Genomic DNA, 16,407 nt, shown 5'->3' with positions numbered 1-16,407 from the left:
GTTCCCTTCCCCCCCCGGCCCCCCCCCCCAGCGCCACACATACACACAGGCTGTGTGTGCACCCCAGCCCAGCTATGGCCCTGGTCAGCATCAATGAACTGCATGAGAACATCCTGCTGGAGGTATTCACATACGTGCCTGCCCATCAGCTGGTATTGGACTGCTGCCCTGTCTGCAGCCTCTGGCTCAACCCTCATCAACCTTGTGACCCTCTGGAAACACAAGAGCCTGCGTGAAGGCTTCATCATCGAGGACTGCGATGAGCCTGTGTCTGACTGGAAGATTTTTTACTTTTTGTGCAGCCTCCACAGGAACCTCCTACGCAACCCATGTGCTGAAGAGGGTCTGAGATCCTGGCAAATCGACTACAATGGGGGGGACCACTGGAAGGTGGACAGCTTACCTGGAGGTCATGGGCAAGTTTTTCCTGACTCCAAGGTCAGGAAGTACTTCGTCACATCCTTTGGATTATGCCTCAAGTCCTAGATGGTGGACCTCAAAGCTGAGGGCTACTGGGAGGAACTGATGAACATAATCTGGCCTGACATCGTGGTGAAGAACTGGTTCGCCGCCAGAGCAGACTGTGGCTGCACCTACAACATCCGAGTACAGCTGGTCTCAGCCAACTACATCGCCTTGGCCTCCTTCGAGCCCCCACCTGTGACCATCCAGCAGTGGAACAATGCCCAGTGGACAGAGGTCTCTCACACCTTCTCAGATTACCCTCCAGGCGTCCGCCACATCCTCATCCAGCATGGGGGCAAAGACACCCAGTTCTGGGCAGGCTGGTATGGGCCCCGTGTCACCAAGAGCAGCATCATCATCAGCCCTAAGACGCCTGGGAACCCAGAGGCCTCCACAACTCAGCCCAAGACCACGCAGGAGCAGGAGCAGGAGCAGGGGCAGGAGCGGGAAGGGGAACGAGAATGGGAACAGGAAGGGGGTGAGGACTTTAATAACTTGCCCTCCCCACTTCATTTCTAGACCCTTCTGACAGTCTGGATCTGATAGCCTTTCATCTGCCTCTGTCCCGCCAGCCAAGTGCCAAAGGTCTCCTCCAGGCAAGAGATGAGCAGTGGGGGGCAGGGAGGCCCTTGCCCAGGGACCTCCTGCCACAGTTCTAACCTTGGGCAAACCTATTGTTGTGTAGCTCTCACTTCTTGTCATAATAAGTGTTTTCAGTAAAACCAAACAAACAAAACACTGCAGGTGTACTCATGACCTGGGTGCATCAGCAAATGTCTACATGGCGGACAACACCCTCTCCTATTAAGACCTCTTTTGCTCTGGCCAGATCAGACAAAGGAAGCCATTATTTAACTCTCTTCCTTTAGTCTGTTCATGCAAATGAGACTAGACAAAAACAGGATTCCACAATCAGACTAACCCTGATTAGCAGGGTGTAGAAACCAGTTGCATTACCTGCCAATGAACTAGGAATCTGGGATAATTATCAGTTGTCTTCTTTGCCCCTACTCCAGGATATTAGATTGCTAAATCATTGTCAATACACCCATCGGATGAAATTAAGCCCATGGGGCCACTAGAGTTAATATCAGGGATGAATCCAGAAATGCAACTAAGGCCTTCTTTGGCAGAGAAGCAGAGAACCAAAGGTCACTGTCTAAATAGCTCAAGCTTTTTCTTTGAAAAGAGACAGCTAAAGGCACATGAAAAGACCTGCGATTTCTGGCAAGTGTCCTCATTCACACTATAGAGAGAGTAACATCAATATTCATAATGCTAAGGAAGGGGTGACCCTGATGCTTGCTGTTTTATGTCTTCTATCTTTTAAGTGAATATTTTCCTTTACAATTTGGATCATGTACTTTTCTCCACACAAAAATAGCTTTAGGTACATTACTTGTGACATACTCCCAGAGTTAAAGAGAAAAATGCCTGAAAGAAAAAAAAGGAAAAAAAAGGTACTCAAGCAATCACCAAATAAAAGTTGTTTATATTTAAGTTAATACTAAGAACACAGATATCCTAAAGAAGAGACAATTAAGAAACCATTTATTCTAAACAGGATTTTGACCATAAAAACTAGTGATTCAAAGCTCTTAAACAGAAGAACACACAAATCTAGGAAAATGCAAAACATATTTTATCTCTTACCAGAATTTACCTCTTTAAGAGATATCAATGTTAAAAATGTGCAAAGAAACTGTACCCATAGTGTTGTAACCATAAAACCAATAGCCAGTTTATATATGACAAAAACAAAATTAAAGCATGTAAAATAATGTGCAGTTTATAGAATTCAAAGAAAATCAGGGTGACTAAAAGTCAGGCAAAAGAAAAACAATTAGGGACAGGAGACATTTTGCAGAGCAGGATGCTCTGATGATGTCTATTGCAAGCCTGGAGGAACCCAGGAGGCTCTGAACACTGAGCAGTCACTGATAGGAGGGATAGAGTGTAATATCTCGAATAGCCAGTAAATTAACTGGTGCTCTGGTAAAATTTCCAGAATTAAAGCCAATATAGTTCTCAGTAAGAACTGTTCTCCCTGACAACATGGCCAGCATATGGTGGAGCCGGGACCTGATGGCAGAAAAGTGAAACTGCCGCTCTTTATTCAAGTTTCTAAATGAGTCAAAGTGGGGGGTGCCCCAGTACTTGGAATGTCCAGGAAGGATGAGGTCAGTGGTTCTGATGGAAGTCTGGGAGCCGATGGAGCTTGCCACAGAGCCTTGGGAAGACAGCGAGGAGTACGATTTCAAACTGGAAGATCTCGAGACAGACATCTTTGATACAGGTGACCCTTCTTTAGACTGGGTTCCCTGAGAAAAGACAACATTCTCGTCCACATCAGTCTGGGTGGTGGCCGACATGAACCGAACCATGGTTTGCGAGCTCGCTGCCCTGGTGGCAACTGTGGTTTGGGTCCCAGCACTAGTTATGGCGGTGCTGGTTTGTGTTCCCGAGTCACTCACGCTCACCACTGGCATCTCCTCTCCTGGCTCTGTCTGAGTGGCGGCATCAGTCACCTTTCCACCCTCTGGTTCTTCCTTGTGGCTGTTAAAGTAGTCTTCCTCACTGATGGTGGAAGACTCAGAGTCGTGGCGCCTGGCCTCTGCCCTGCCCTTGGCAGGTGCTCCACACAGCAGCTCGGCCTTCTTGGGGGTGCTTGAGAGCCTGGCCAGCCGCTGCCGCAGCAGATTGCCTAACGTGAGCTCCTTGGACAATGGTTTCCGGTCAACTAGATGGTCAAACTTGCTGTTGATCTGGAAGCTGGACAGGAGTTTGGAGCTGATGGGCTTTGATTGTGCATACAGGATTCGGAACTCCAGATCAAAGTGTTCAACCACTTGGCCGGACAGAATGACCAAATTACTGCTATTTAATTTGCCATCTGTCCATGTAAAACTTGAGGATTAAAAACAAACAGACACTGGTAAGAATAAGCAACTTTAGTCTTTTCTTATGTCAATCTGAGTAATAAAGTCCAGATATCCTGCTACATAAGATTCATAACTCTGATGACAGCATACCTATCATGTAGTTTAAATTCAGCCTTAACACAGGCATATGACATATATAGGTTAACATAAAAGTTAAAAGACCAACTGTTTAACCAACACTACAACCTACACACCCTCAACCTCAGTTTTTAAAAACTAGAAAGGATTTCTAAAATATTTGGCCAGTGCCCTCATTTTCGAAGTGAGGAAACGGCTAGTGGTTTCATAGAAGGAAACTGTGGTGGACCCCAGACCAGGCCCAGTCCTTAAGTATGGCCAGTCCAATGCTGTTATTCTAACCGTGACGCTGTTGCTGGAAGCACATTCAGAGCTGAGTAGGCCATGTGCCCCTGACTGTCCAGCATCCCTCCTCCTTCCTCTGGTGACAGAACCCACTTCTATCCTCGCCAAGAAGGTCTTCATTTATGCGCCTCTCCAATTACAAGAGCATATTACCAGGATGGCTAGACTATCCTACCCCCTTGGATATGGGGAGCTACCCAGGGTGGACATGTGAACCACCTCAGGCCAAGTAATTTTTCAAGGATTAAAAGAAGTGCTGAGAGAAATAAAATCTCTCTCTTTGGGAGACAGCTATGAAAGGCCTCATGAGAAAGCCTAGATCTATGCCTTCAAATGGAGAGCTAACTGAGACTAAAGACCAACTGGAGAAAAGAAGAACCAGAAGACAGTGTTCAGATAAATGGATGGCCTCTAGGTCAAAAAGAGCTAAAAATCTTTTGACATTTCTAAGTCACAGGAGTCAAAAAATTCTATCTGCATAGTTTGAGTTAGGTTTCTGCACGTGCAATCACCACACTGAGAGAGAAGAGTCTTTTGAAAACCCTCAATGAGATCACGTAAATAAGACACCTATCTATACCGGATTATAAAAATGTCTGTAACAAATGAAAGCTATCATCATCTTCAACCTCAATGGTAGCATACTGCATCTGTAGAGGGTAGTTTTTATATTTTAGAATAGCCAAAAACCAGTTGAGCTAAGTTTGGCTAATACAGATCAAACTACTTTGGGTGAAAAATCTAGATTCCTCCAGTTATTTAAAAATTTCTTATGAAAGGAAGTTTCAGGAAGAGTGTGACTTTTTCCCCAGCACTGAAGGTACTGTTTGAGAAGAAAGGCATCAAGGCTTTCTTCATCTTACCGCCTTCCATCGTCCTCAAATCTTTCCACCTTTACCCAGGGCTGACACATAATTATCACTCAGGAATGTGTTTCTTCAAAAATGATTTTTTCATTTTTAAACTCTACAGACACACCTCATGCACCCCACCAGACGATCAAATGCAGAGCTGGCCAAACATCGAAGCCGCAGGAGAAAAAACGGCATGTCTTAACTTCTGGAGATTAGTGTTAACCACTCATTACCTCCACCCTCTATTCAACTTCTCTGCACTCTCCCTTAAGATGCCGTTGCCAATGTGAGACTTCAAAGGTGGAGGCAGAGCATGGATCAGTACTTTCTAAAGCACAAGATTACAAGCCTTGAAGCAAGGTGAAGGAGTTACGTGTAAGCTGACAGTGTCAGCTCTGCCCTCTACTCTGATGCCCATGGCTGAGACTGCCCTTACCACCAAGTGAGCAGGGATAAGGTGTTCAAAGTACCCAGGAACCAGACTTAAGACTGGTCCTGCCACTGCTATTCCTAATTCATCCACTGTGGGCCTAGCTGTGGCTTGAATCTAGGATTTGCTCGCCGTGGGGTCTCCAGACAAATTTCAACCTCTGCACTTCAGTTCTGTAGACCACAGGGCAGGGGAGATGACCCCAACCTCAACTACCTTCTGTAGGAGGAGGTATTGATTAACCTACTCACATACAGATGCACACATCTCAGAATGCCTGGCCATAAAGCCTGGTGTTGGGGGATGGGAGGGTGGGGAAGCTTCTGCCTTTACATAGCATGCTCCTCCTAAAAAATTTAGATTAATAAGCATGGGCAGGTGAGAAACTTACCTGTAGGAGCCTGTAGCCACTCGAATGCCATCAATCAATGTGAACTTTTCATGAACCTTGCCAACAATTTTAGTTCCTGATCTTGCATAGTAGATATTTCCTGTAATAGTCCGAACTGTCATCAGCTGTTGGCAGGAGAGTGTGGAAAAAAGAAATGAATAATCTAGTGAACAAATGATTAAGACAAGAGGGCTTAGTTTACAATTCCCAAACAGACAAATTTATTGGCCAATGAATGGTTCACAGTCCCCATTCAGGAGCTCAACTAATGTTGCTTCACATTTAGTCCAGCTTCTCATATGCCCATTTCTTATCTTTATTTTTGAGACCCTTAGTTCATGTGTACATGTACTCTAAAAGAAGACTCACTTTTTGATAATACTAAACAATAGAATCTAGGAAATGACTATTTAAATAAAACATGGGGGATTAAATTATCAAAGGAAACACACTAGTAATAAATAACATCTTAACAAAGGTTTAAAGAAGCTAAGTTGATATTTCTCCTACTTTTGTCTAATAGAATCACCAGTAAACAACCCATCCTCAGCCACACACAACAATGGGTCTAGAGAACATACAATGAGCCTTTTCTAATACAGGACTTGAGGCAGCAAACATTCATATCACATGTGGCTTAATCAGCAATGTGATATTTCCTACAAGTACGTATTTACCAGAAAGGTACAATGGAATCACACTGGGGTTATATACTGCATGTATATGCATAATTATCTTTGTAAAATGACACAAGTAAATGTATATACAATGGTATACAAAATACTAAGACAATCTGCATTATTTGGAGCGATCAGTAGCTAAATATTTTTAGAAATCTTACACATTCAAATTAAATGTTTAAGATTTTTGTTTGATTCTCTCACTTACTCTACAAACAAAGAAAGCCCCTATGTACCAGGCCTTGAGATAAAAGAGATATAAGGCATGCTTCTTGTGATAAGGTACACTCCTGACCTGCAAGGACTAGATAGGAGAAAAGTAATGAATGATTAAAAAATTATAGCAAGACTAAATCATCCAGAGAAGTGAAAATCTATGTCTACACAAAAATCTGTACACAAATATTCATAGTATCCATTCATAACAATAAAAGACTGGAAATTATTCTAATGCTTTTCAATGGGTGAACAGTTAAACAACCATACCATGATACTACTCAGCAATTAAAAGGAACAAACTATTGGATACACACAATAATTTGGATGGATCTCAAGGGCTTTCTGCTGAGGGAAAAAAGCCAATTATCACTACATGGTTCCATTTATGTAACATTCCCTAAATGATAAAATTATAGAGATGGGGAACAAGTAGTGATTTCCAGGGTTTAACAGGGTTTTACATGGTAGGAGGAGGAGTGGATATGACTATAAAGGTATAGCATGAGGGAGATCTCAATGGTACAAAATAGCTCTGTATCTTGGTGGTAGTGGTGCTCATATGTACACATGACAAAATGGCACAGAACTATAGACACACACTGTACCCATGTCCATTTCCATCTTTTGCTATTGTACTATAAGTTACATAACCATTGAGGGAAACTGGGTGAAGGATCCATGGAAACTTCTGTATTATCTGCAATTCCTAGGAATCTATCACTTCAAAAATAAAAACAAAAGGCAAACCAAAGAAAACTATGGCAACACATAACATCATTTCAATGGTATTCTTACCAAAATGCATGATCTGAATTTAACCATGAGGAAGCATCAGAAACCTAAATTCTACAGAAAACTGGCTAATGTTCTTCAAAAGTATCAAGACCCTAAAAGACAAAGAAGGAGGAACAGTTCAGGATGAGAGGAAGCAAAGGAGACATGACAACTATATGCCAGCTACAGTCCTGGATTGAATCCTAGACAAGAAAAAGGACTTCCATGGAATGATTAGTGAATTTTATGAGATCTTTAGCTCAGATAATATAGGGTGTCCCAAAATTCACGCAAGATTTGAATTTTGCGAGAGCATTAACAACAACAACAAAAAATAAAAGCCTAATTTTACTTGGTTTATTGAATCAGATTCTAATATCTGTTGCCCTTTGATTTCAATCCCTTCAATTTGATAAGCATTACCAAGTACCAATTATGGCCCAGGAACAGGGACAATGAAGACCAATGAAGACCACGGCTTTGCATATGTGCCAGCAAAGCTGTGGAGGCCATTTACCCGATGTGCTATTCCATACATAACCCTATACTGTATACTTTATGAATCAATAAAAAATTTACAATTTTTGCCGAAACCAGTTTGGCTCAGTGGATAGAGCGTCGGCCTGCGGATTGAAGGGTCCCGGGTTCGATTCCGGTCAAGGGCATGTACCTGGGTTGCGGGCACATCCCCAGTGGGAGATGTGCAGGAGGCAGCTGGTCGATGTTTCTCTCTCATCGATGTTTCTAACTCTCTATCTCTCTCCCTTCCTCTCTGTAAAAAATCAATAAAATATATTTTTTAAAAAAATTTACAATTTTTAATTATAAACCTGTGTTTTCTATCAAAATTACTTCTTGCGTGAATTTTGGGACACCCTATAGTATTATATCGTTTATTTCTTGATTTTTCAAATTTGTACTGAGATCTGTAAGATGTTAACATTTAGAGAACTTGGGCTACAAATATTCATGAATTTCTTACATTGTTTTTGTAACTCCTTTGTAAATCATAAATTGTTTAAAAATGGAAATTAATTTTTTTTAAGAGCTAGTAACTTCCACAAAGGTACATATGGAGCTGGCAGGGGAGGGCTTCCTGGAGAAGGTAATGACTCCTAAGCAGAGCTTCAAAGGATCAACATATAATAAAAAGCATAAAAATATCACTATGGGCAGATTTAGGCCTGATTTTGTGCATCTTGTCTCTTTGGCCCTTATATCAGAATGTTTTACAGGCCTCTGTGATTGTGGCCAAACACTTTTGAGGCCTATACACAAATGTGTGACCAAGTTCCTACAGACAGGACACCCAACATCTGAACCAGTTGCAGAGCCAGAGCCTGGGGGAGGAAGTCAGCCCTGACTTGGTGAGGGCACATGTTCACCAGCATAGTCACACCGGGTGTGAGAAGCAGCCAGCAAAGATGGTGCTTCCCTAGGAAGGAGTTAAGACATGATGAAAATTGGTGAGGCCAGAGGTACAGACCTCCTTTCAACTCCTCCTGCAGACATAAAAGACAACCATAAAGACACCAACCAGCACGGGGCAACTGAGTAGGCAGACGGTACTCCTAGATTTCTGCCAGGTAGATGAATCACAGACAATCACTTGACCAAAGTGGTGGCTAGAGCTAATCTGTGATTTTCCTGCTGATAACATACCACCTTAATTACAGAATGAGTGCCTTGAAATTAAACACTGATGCCTTCAATGTCCTCACATGGTTCTCTGTGAGCAGTCACAGATGAACATTTGGCTATAGGACAATGTACTTTTCCATGCCTGATTTGCATATTCCTTGGGTTGACCTGATCTCATTTTTCATTTGATTGTTGGGTCACATGGCTGGTTCATTTCTTTGGGTCTCCATGCTACAATCCTACCTCCACCGTGATTTGCTTTGTAGCATTAGCAACAAGTTGAAAATTACCTAATTAAACCCAATCCTCGGTTTCCTCATTAGGAAAAACAACCAACAAGAACTCTGTGGGAGACGTTAAATAGCTAAAATTTTGCAAAACCAAATTGCTTGATAAGAACAAAGCAGCAACTGTATGTCCATATGCAATTACCCATATTTTCTGTTCATTCTGCTGTTTTATGTCCAGTACCTAGAATAGCCCATAGTAGGTGCTCATAGGCAATGAACTAAGTTGATAAATTAAATTCTGAAGCTCACAGGTTAAGTTGCTTAATTAAAGAAAAAAAAAAGAATGGTGTAATAAGTATGACTATTTTTCTTGCCTCTTTCCACTAAAGAAAGCAAGCTAGTTAAGTTGTACCACCTTAGATTTTTATTTTTTATTTATTTTTATTTTTATTGATTTCAGAGAGGAAGGGAGAGGGAGAGAGAAAGAAACATCAGTGATGAGAGAGAATCATCGATTGGCTGCCTCCTGCACGCCCCCCACCGGGGATTGAGCCTGCAACCCAGGCATGTGCCCTTGACAGGAATCAAACCCGGAACCCTTCAGTCTGCAGGCCGACTCTCTATCCACTGACCCAAACCAGCCAGGGCTAACCTTAGATTTAAATAAAGTCATGCTCAGAACAAAGGCCATAAAAAGCCTAATTTTATAATGAGACATGAGAGACACAATGGGACAGTGATGGTAGATGGGGAGTCAAACCCCAGGCCCACTAACTTTCCAGTTGTATACACTGGATTCTCTGTGTCACCCCTTCCTGCCACTTACTCGATAAGAAGTGTGGTCATTATGATAAAATGAGAACCTACCAGCACTACAGTCAAAAGCAGCAGCATCCAAGTCATTCTGATAAAATGAGAACCTACCAGCACTACAGTCAAAAGCAGCAGCATCCGAGGCAGCCTCTTGACGTGAACAGTCAGGCTCCTAGTTAGGAGGCAGCATGATGTGAGGGAGGGACAATAACTTGAATCCTGACTGTCGTTTCTTTTCTGTGAGACTTCAGGCAAATAAATCACCTTGCTCATGGCCTCAGTTCCCTCTCTTATAATGGGGATACCACTACCGACTGGTATGTAGATAGGTCCTATTTTTGATTGTGGTGAAATCAGACACTGTGTAACACAAACCTTTTCTTGTTCAGGATGAACTTTCAGATCCATACACATATCCAAAAACTGAGAGAGCAGAGCCTGGTCCAGAAGGATGTATACAGCAACTCCCTGTTTCCGACATATTTCCTGCAGATCTCTGAAGATGTCGATGTCTGTGAATACATCCATCACCACGGCAATCACCTGCAGGGTCAGGGTGAGGAAGGGCAAGCTGTCAGCTCGTACCACCACCATCTTCAGCTCCTTGTGCGGGCTCTGGACCCTATCTCATAGCTGGGAAAGGATCCCCATGCTATGACATCCTTCCTTCTCCTGCAGTATTGATTTTCTCCTCACTGTGGACTCCCCTCCATCTCCAAAGATGCTGTTGTCACTGTATCCTACAAATCTGGACTTGGCTTAGCTAACCCTCCCAACTGCTTCCTAGCCACTCCCCTCCACACTGGCTAATTTCTCAGAAACATACGTTAATCCACTGCCCTGACCTCCTATGATCCTGTTCCATTCAACTTCTCTTCTTTTACTAAACCCCCTTCCCATCCTATAGGCTCAGCTCAGACCAGCAACCTGTCTAGATTCTGTGGCTAACACACCATTCTCTTAGGCCTGTTGCTTCCACACTGGCTTCAGTTTCCTGTCTGTAAAAGTAAACAAAACCTTAGATTCTCTGAGCCCCTTCTGGGTGTAGCATTCTCTAAGTCTGTGATTTTGAGTATTGTCTGATTTTGGATCATAAGCTCTGAGTTTTTGTTACAACTGAGACAGGCCCACCCCATCCACCACCAACTCAGAGCTTGGAAATGACCATACCAGGCAAGCAGATCCTCCCACTTGTGCCTTTAACACTGATACCAAATCTTCATAATGTTCTACTCCCTCCACTAGTCAGGATCCAACCAAATGGCTCCCACAGCACCAGTCTCCCCTCTTTAAAAGGTGGTCTCTAGTTCTTGATTATCTTGATTATCTATCTGTCCACAGTATACATCACAAGAACAGGAATATGGAAATATATCCTAAGGATTCTGTCCTGAAGCTTGACCAGTCCTTTCTTCTCCCCATTAGACTACAGTTAAGAGATGCCTCAGTCAGGTATCTTTGGGAAAATTACAGCTGTTTCCACTGTCTGTATCCTTGGCTGCAAAATAGGTTTGTAGTGAGAACTAAATTATTATGTTACATGAAATGCAAGGCACAAAAGATCTCTTAAGTGTCTGTTCATTGAATCACTTTACTAGTCCAGAGTTTGAGCTATTCAGACAGTTCAACACAGGGAGGCATCCGCCAGCTCCCAGCTTTCCTTGCTAAAGACAGACTGCTCCAGACACAAAGCCTCTAATCATACCCTTTGCAGGTTTAAACCGTGGCCCTCAGCTAACTCCTGGCAGGGCCATGGGGATATAAAACATCCAGGCTTAGAAACAAGTCCTTGCAAATGGAGTCATAAGTGGGGGTGTAAGCTAAGAAAACTGTCCCCCGAAGCCAAGGCTTGGAGCCTTTTACAGTCTGCGGCTGTGAGGGCTTCTCTCTCCTCCCAACCTCAACAGTAAAAATGTCTTTTTGAATCACGTTAACTCGTTGTTTTGAACTTTAAAGTATTGACAGGTCTCATCTGAACAGGACTGATTCAAACTCTGGCCCGAGAGGACTCAGGATAGTACCTAACAATATTTACCCCTTAAGTATTTAGGGGGTAGGGGAAGAGGTTAAAGAAGTGCAGGACAGAAAGGCAATTTTGCTGTCTTTCTCCAACACCCAGAGCCTCATCTACCAGGAGGAGGGACCTTGAAATGCCGGCTCCTGGGAAGTCACTGCTACAAGAGAATCTGGAAAGATCAATTTATCTCTCTGGCTGCTTCTCCCCATTCCTCCCCTCCCCAATTTTTGTTTTTAACTTTATTTTTATTGCTGACCCTATTACAGATGTACCCATTTCCCACCCTTTGCACACCTCCACGCAGCCCCCGAATCTTCCCCAATCTGGATGAAACCCCAGCTGTGAGCTATTCCTGGTAAAGGGTACAGTGAAACCCACTGGGCACAGTAATTTAAAAAATAAAGAGTTCTTTCTGAATCGGTGGCATCTCCAGAAGTCTATATCCTCTGATGGGTTTTATACATCCTATCTGGAGTTGTATCTACCCCATTCATTGAGGTCACATAGCAACTGTTAAAAGGCAGAAAAATCCTGGGCACACAAATCCCAGCTCTGTGGTTTACTAGTTGTGTGACCCTGGGCAAACTGCTCAATGTCTGTGAGCCTTGTTTTTCTCCTCTGGAAGATATGGATAATATTAGCATCTACGTCAAAGGGCTGTTGTGAGGATTAAATGAGACAAAGCCTTGAAACTGGTGTTCAATTATGCAGCCAGCACCCCTTCAGAGTCTACTGCGAGCTGAATCCTTGTACTAGGCAGAAAGGTGGCTGTAAAGAATTTGACCTAGACACAACTTATCTACAAAGAGAGGACATGGGATGCAGGGAAGTAAAAGGATATGTACTGTTGGAGGCAATGAGATGAGGGGACACTATGGAGAGCAGGGACAGTACAGCATCTGCCCTGCAGCGGTGGACACACCACAGCACTCACTGTTTACCAAATAAGAGCAGAGGAAGATTCCTGGAGGAGAGGGCACTTGAGGTGAATCACAAATAAGGACAAGATTCGGACAGGGGAAAAGTGAAGGGGAGGACATTCTGGCAGGAAGCCATGTGATGACAGAGGAAGAAGTAGGAAATAATGGGTATGTACCAGTTTGGCTGGCACGTGGAGTATGCACAAAAGGGAGCAACAGGACATGACTGAGAGATAGGTCAATGAGCAAGGTCACAGAAGGCCTTGAATGCCAACCAAGGAATCAGCATCACACAGGCAATGGAGGGAAAGGGAGTTAAGAAGAGTAATGAGTTCAAAGTGAAGACCCCAAGTGACGGAAGAAGCTGATGCTGAGAGAAAGGAAGGGGTAGGCTGGAGATCTGGCCCCACCTCCTCCAACACAGGTCCATGTACCCAAGTGCCCACAACACAGCAAGCACTTAGATACCTTTAGGTTCAGGAACACTTTATTTTTTAAATGTGATAGAGGTTTTGATGATGGAAGCAATGAGGATTAAAGAGGAAAGGGGCCATGGGAGAGCCAAGCAATGGACTGCATGGACTGGAGGAGGAAAGAAGAGGGAAGGAAGGGTGGGAAGAGGCAGAGGAAGATTCAGGTTTACACAAACAGAAAAAGAAAGAAGCTTGAGAGAGAAGCTTCAAAACTGGCAGTAAAACCTTCATAAGGGGATTCTATATGCACAGGTGTAAGAATGAGAGTAAAGCTCACAAGAGAAAGCTAGAAGACAGATACCTGCTTGCTTCTCTTATATCCCACTATTCCTTCAAACATCCAGTGAGCCAACCATAAGCCTGGCATGGCGCTGGGCTTTGAGGACCTAGGGTTGTCAATCAATGTCCTCAAGAAACCCTACTACTGAGGGACACAGGAGATGAGCCAGGGTTAAGACAGTGTGATGGGGCCAATGGACATGCACCAAGGAAGCCAGCCCAGCTGGCGAGGTTAGAGAAGGTTGAGAACTGCTGGAGGCAGGGACTCAGGAGCAGAGCCATTAGTATAAATCACCTGCCAAACAGAATTTAGATTCACAACTCCATAAGACAACTGTACAAACAACAGCTTTGTTAGGTTTCACCGTTTGCTTTTAAAGCCTCAACCTTTCCTGTGTGTACTGAAAATAACTGGTTTGAATGCTGGTCCCCAGCACCCACAGGGTATTTAGAGGATAGATGGAGGCATGTCTTCCTGACTCCCCTGTACCCTTACTAGAGCAGGACTCTTTTTTTTTTTTTTTCGCTAAAAGTATTACAAAGGGTATTACATAAGTGTCCTTTTTTTTTCCCCCGCCCTTGACAAACCCCTGCCCTCCCTTACCCCCCAGTGTCTTATGGAGGACTCTTTTTTTAAAGTATGTTTTTATTGATTTTTTATAGAAAGAGGAAGGGAGGAGAAAAGATAGGAAACACTGATGATAGAGAAACATAGATCAGCTGTCTCCTGCACACCCTCTACTGTGGATCAAGCCCACAACCTGGGCATATGCCCCGACAGAGAATAGAACCAGCAACCTCTATGGTGCATGGGACAATGCTCAATCCACTGAGCCATGCCAGCTGGGCTAGAGCAGGACTCAAGACTTCTGTAGAAGGAACAGCCCTCTACATTTAAGCAATCAGTAGGAAATCCCTCCTTCCTTCCTTCAAGACCCAAGCCCTGTTCCCCTATACTCTCCCTCCTCAGCCCCACCAGTCCCCATGCAACCAAGCTCTGCAGAGTAGAACTAGACCTGGGGCCTCTCAAATCTCTGAGGGAACAGTCTCTTCAGTGAGTTGAGCAATGACCTGGACTCATTCACCAGCCAGCCAAGTGCCTGCTTTCCAAGGCCGGAGACATCTCCAAGGTGTTGGTGTTCATGCTGCAGGGCCCCAAAAGTACATCTGGACTTGACAGAGGCATAGAAGCCAGTCATTGCTCCCTCCCTGAGGAACAATTCAGGGATGGACAAAGGAGAGACATCAGGAAGGTGGGCATCCCATGGCCACCAAGTGCCCTGCATGGTCACTGTGGGCCCTGCCCTGTCCCAGCCTCTGCTGCATAGAGCCTGCCCACTTTCTTAGGGCTAGAAACTCTCTAAGTGTTGACTTTTGAGAGTCTATTCCAGTGTCAACACCCACCTGAAACTCACTGCAAATTAGTCATGCCTGGTACCCCATACTGTTCCTACACTTCCTCAGCCACATCTGGAGCAGCCACACCTGTGTCAATCCCACATCATCAGGTGACAAAACCACAAGCCTTACTTCACCCTACCAACTATCCCTTGCTGATCTATACCAAGGGACTTGGTGGTCCATGCAATTAGAGTCACAGTCTCAGGTATTCTTGGTCTTTAGGAAGGGCAAAACCCTGTTTATGCTACTTTTCACATAGAACCGGAATCTTTTCTACATGTCTTCTTGCACAAAAGCTCTACGAGATATCTAGAGATTTCAAAACCCCATTAATTGTATCCCCAATTTACAAATGAGAAAAATAAAGCTTGGAGAGGTTAGGTAACTTGTTCAAAGTGACACACTTAAGCAAATGCAGGAGCTGGAATTTCCGCCCAGGCCTGTGTGACTCCAGAGCTGTGTGGTAAAGTGTTAAACTAAATACAGTGGGGCCTTGACTTACGAGTGTCCCGACTAACAAGTTTTTTTGAGATAGAGCCGTCTCTCGGCCGATTTTTTGCTTTGAGTTGCAAGCTCAAAAAAATTCGGGTTATGAGCCAGCTTCAGATACCCCACCGCTAGTTGGCGCAGCGAACGTCACAGTGATTTGACATACGAGTAATTTGAGTTATGAGCTCCGTCAAGGAACGAATTAAACTTGTAAGTCAAGGCCCCACTGTATTACTCCCAAGAAGTCCAGTAATGTTCAGCCTGCAAATGACTGAGAGCCTGGACTAAATCCTGAAAGGATCAGTAAAGTACCTGGGATCAAGCCCACCACAGAGGATGATTACAAATAACATGCAATAAATCAGAGCAAACACTAAGGAAACTTGGAACTCCCTAGTCAGTGGGCACCTTTTCTCTGAAGGTGGTACTGCTAATCCCAAATGGACTAAATCAGGATGTCTTGGGAAACAAAGATATTATGTGAATAGGCTATAGAATTAAACCTGGACATGGATCCTGGATCTTCCACTTTCAAGCACCATGTACCCTCTAGCAAGTTACTTAAGGTGCAAATAATACTGTCTATATGTTATAGTGTTTGAGGGTTCAGTCAATGAGAGAATTCATGTCAACATTTGACAGTTCCTGGCATAAAGCCCTCCTATGGCAGCTAATGTTTAGTACCAATTCTGCCACTATTTCTTGGCCAAGTCATTCTACCCGAGCTGTCTCCTCAAACATGGCCCCTTCCAGCTCTAGTCTGATTCATGCGCCCTCAATGGGCTGGGCTGGGAGCTGACCCAGCACATGAGCAGCCTCAAGGGGCCACTCAGTCATTCCAGTTCTCATTCCAGTTCTTCCTCTGCAGGATGTTTGTGTCAATCACCCCTTCCTACTGCACCTCAGTTTCCCTCCCTTCCCACCCATAGTCATAAAGCAAGGACACGTGTGCAACATGCTTGGAATTCTACCAAAGTTCTACACACATTCAAAGATGCGTCAACCTATCCAGTGGTCAACATAGCC

The 16,407-nt window shown here is 43.9% G+C and overlaps 1 protein-coding gene and 1 pseudogene across 1 annotated transcript in view; one reads left to right on the top strand and one right to left on the bottom strand.

Annotated features, from left to right (window-relative positions):
• Positions 1–74: 74 nt before the first annotated feature.
• LOC102430483 lies at positions 75–984 on the top strand (annotated as a pseudogene).
• Positions 985–1,937: 953 nt separating this feature from the next.
• FAM83D (family with sequence similarity 83 member D) overlaps positions 1,938–16,407 on the bottom strand; it is a 19,412-nt gene continuing 4,942 nt past the window's right edge. The window contains 3 exon segments of the mRNA XM_006085174.3: positions 1,938–3,372; positions 5,446–5,570; positions 10,178–10,345. Of these exon segments, the coding sequence (XP_006085236.1) occupies positions 2,400–3,372; positions 5,446–5,570; positions 10,178–10,345 (1,266 nt within the window). The 3' untranslated portion in view covers positions 1,938–2,399.

This window comes from Myotis lucifugus, unplaced genomic scaffold, assembly GCF_000147115.1.
Source record: "Myotis lucifugus unplaced genomic scaffold, Myoluc2.0 scaffold_16, whole genome shotgun sequence".
Taxonomy (NCBI): Eukaryota; Metazoa; Chordata; class Mammalia; order Chiroptera; family Vespertilionidae; genus Myotis; species Myotis lucifugus.
Note: the sequence above shows the minus strand (reverse complement) of the source record. Positions and strands in the feature narration are given on the sequence as shown.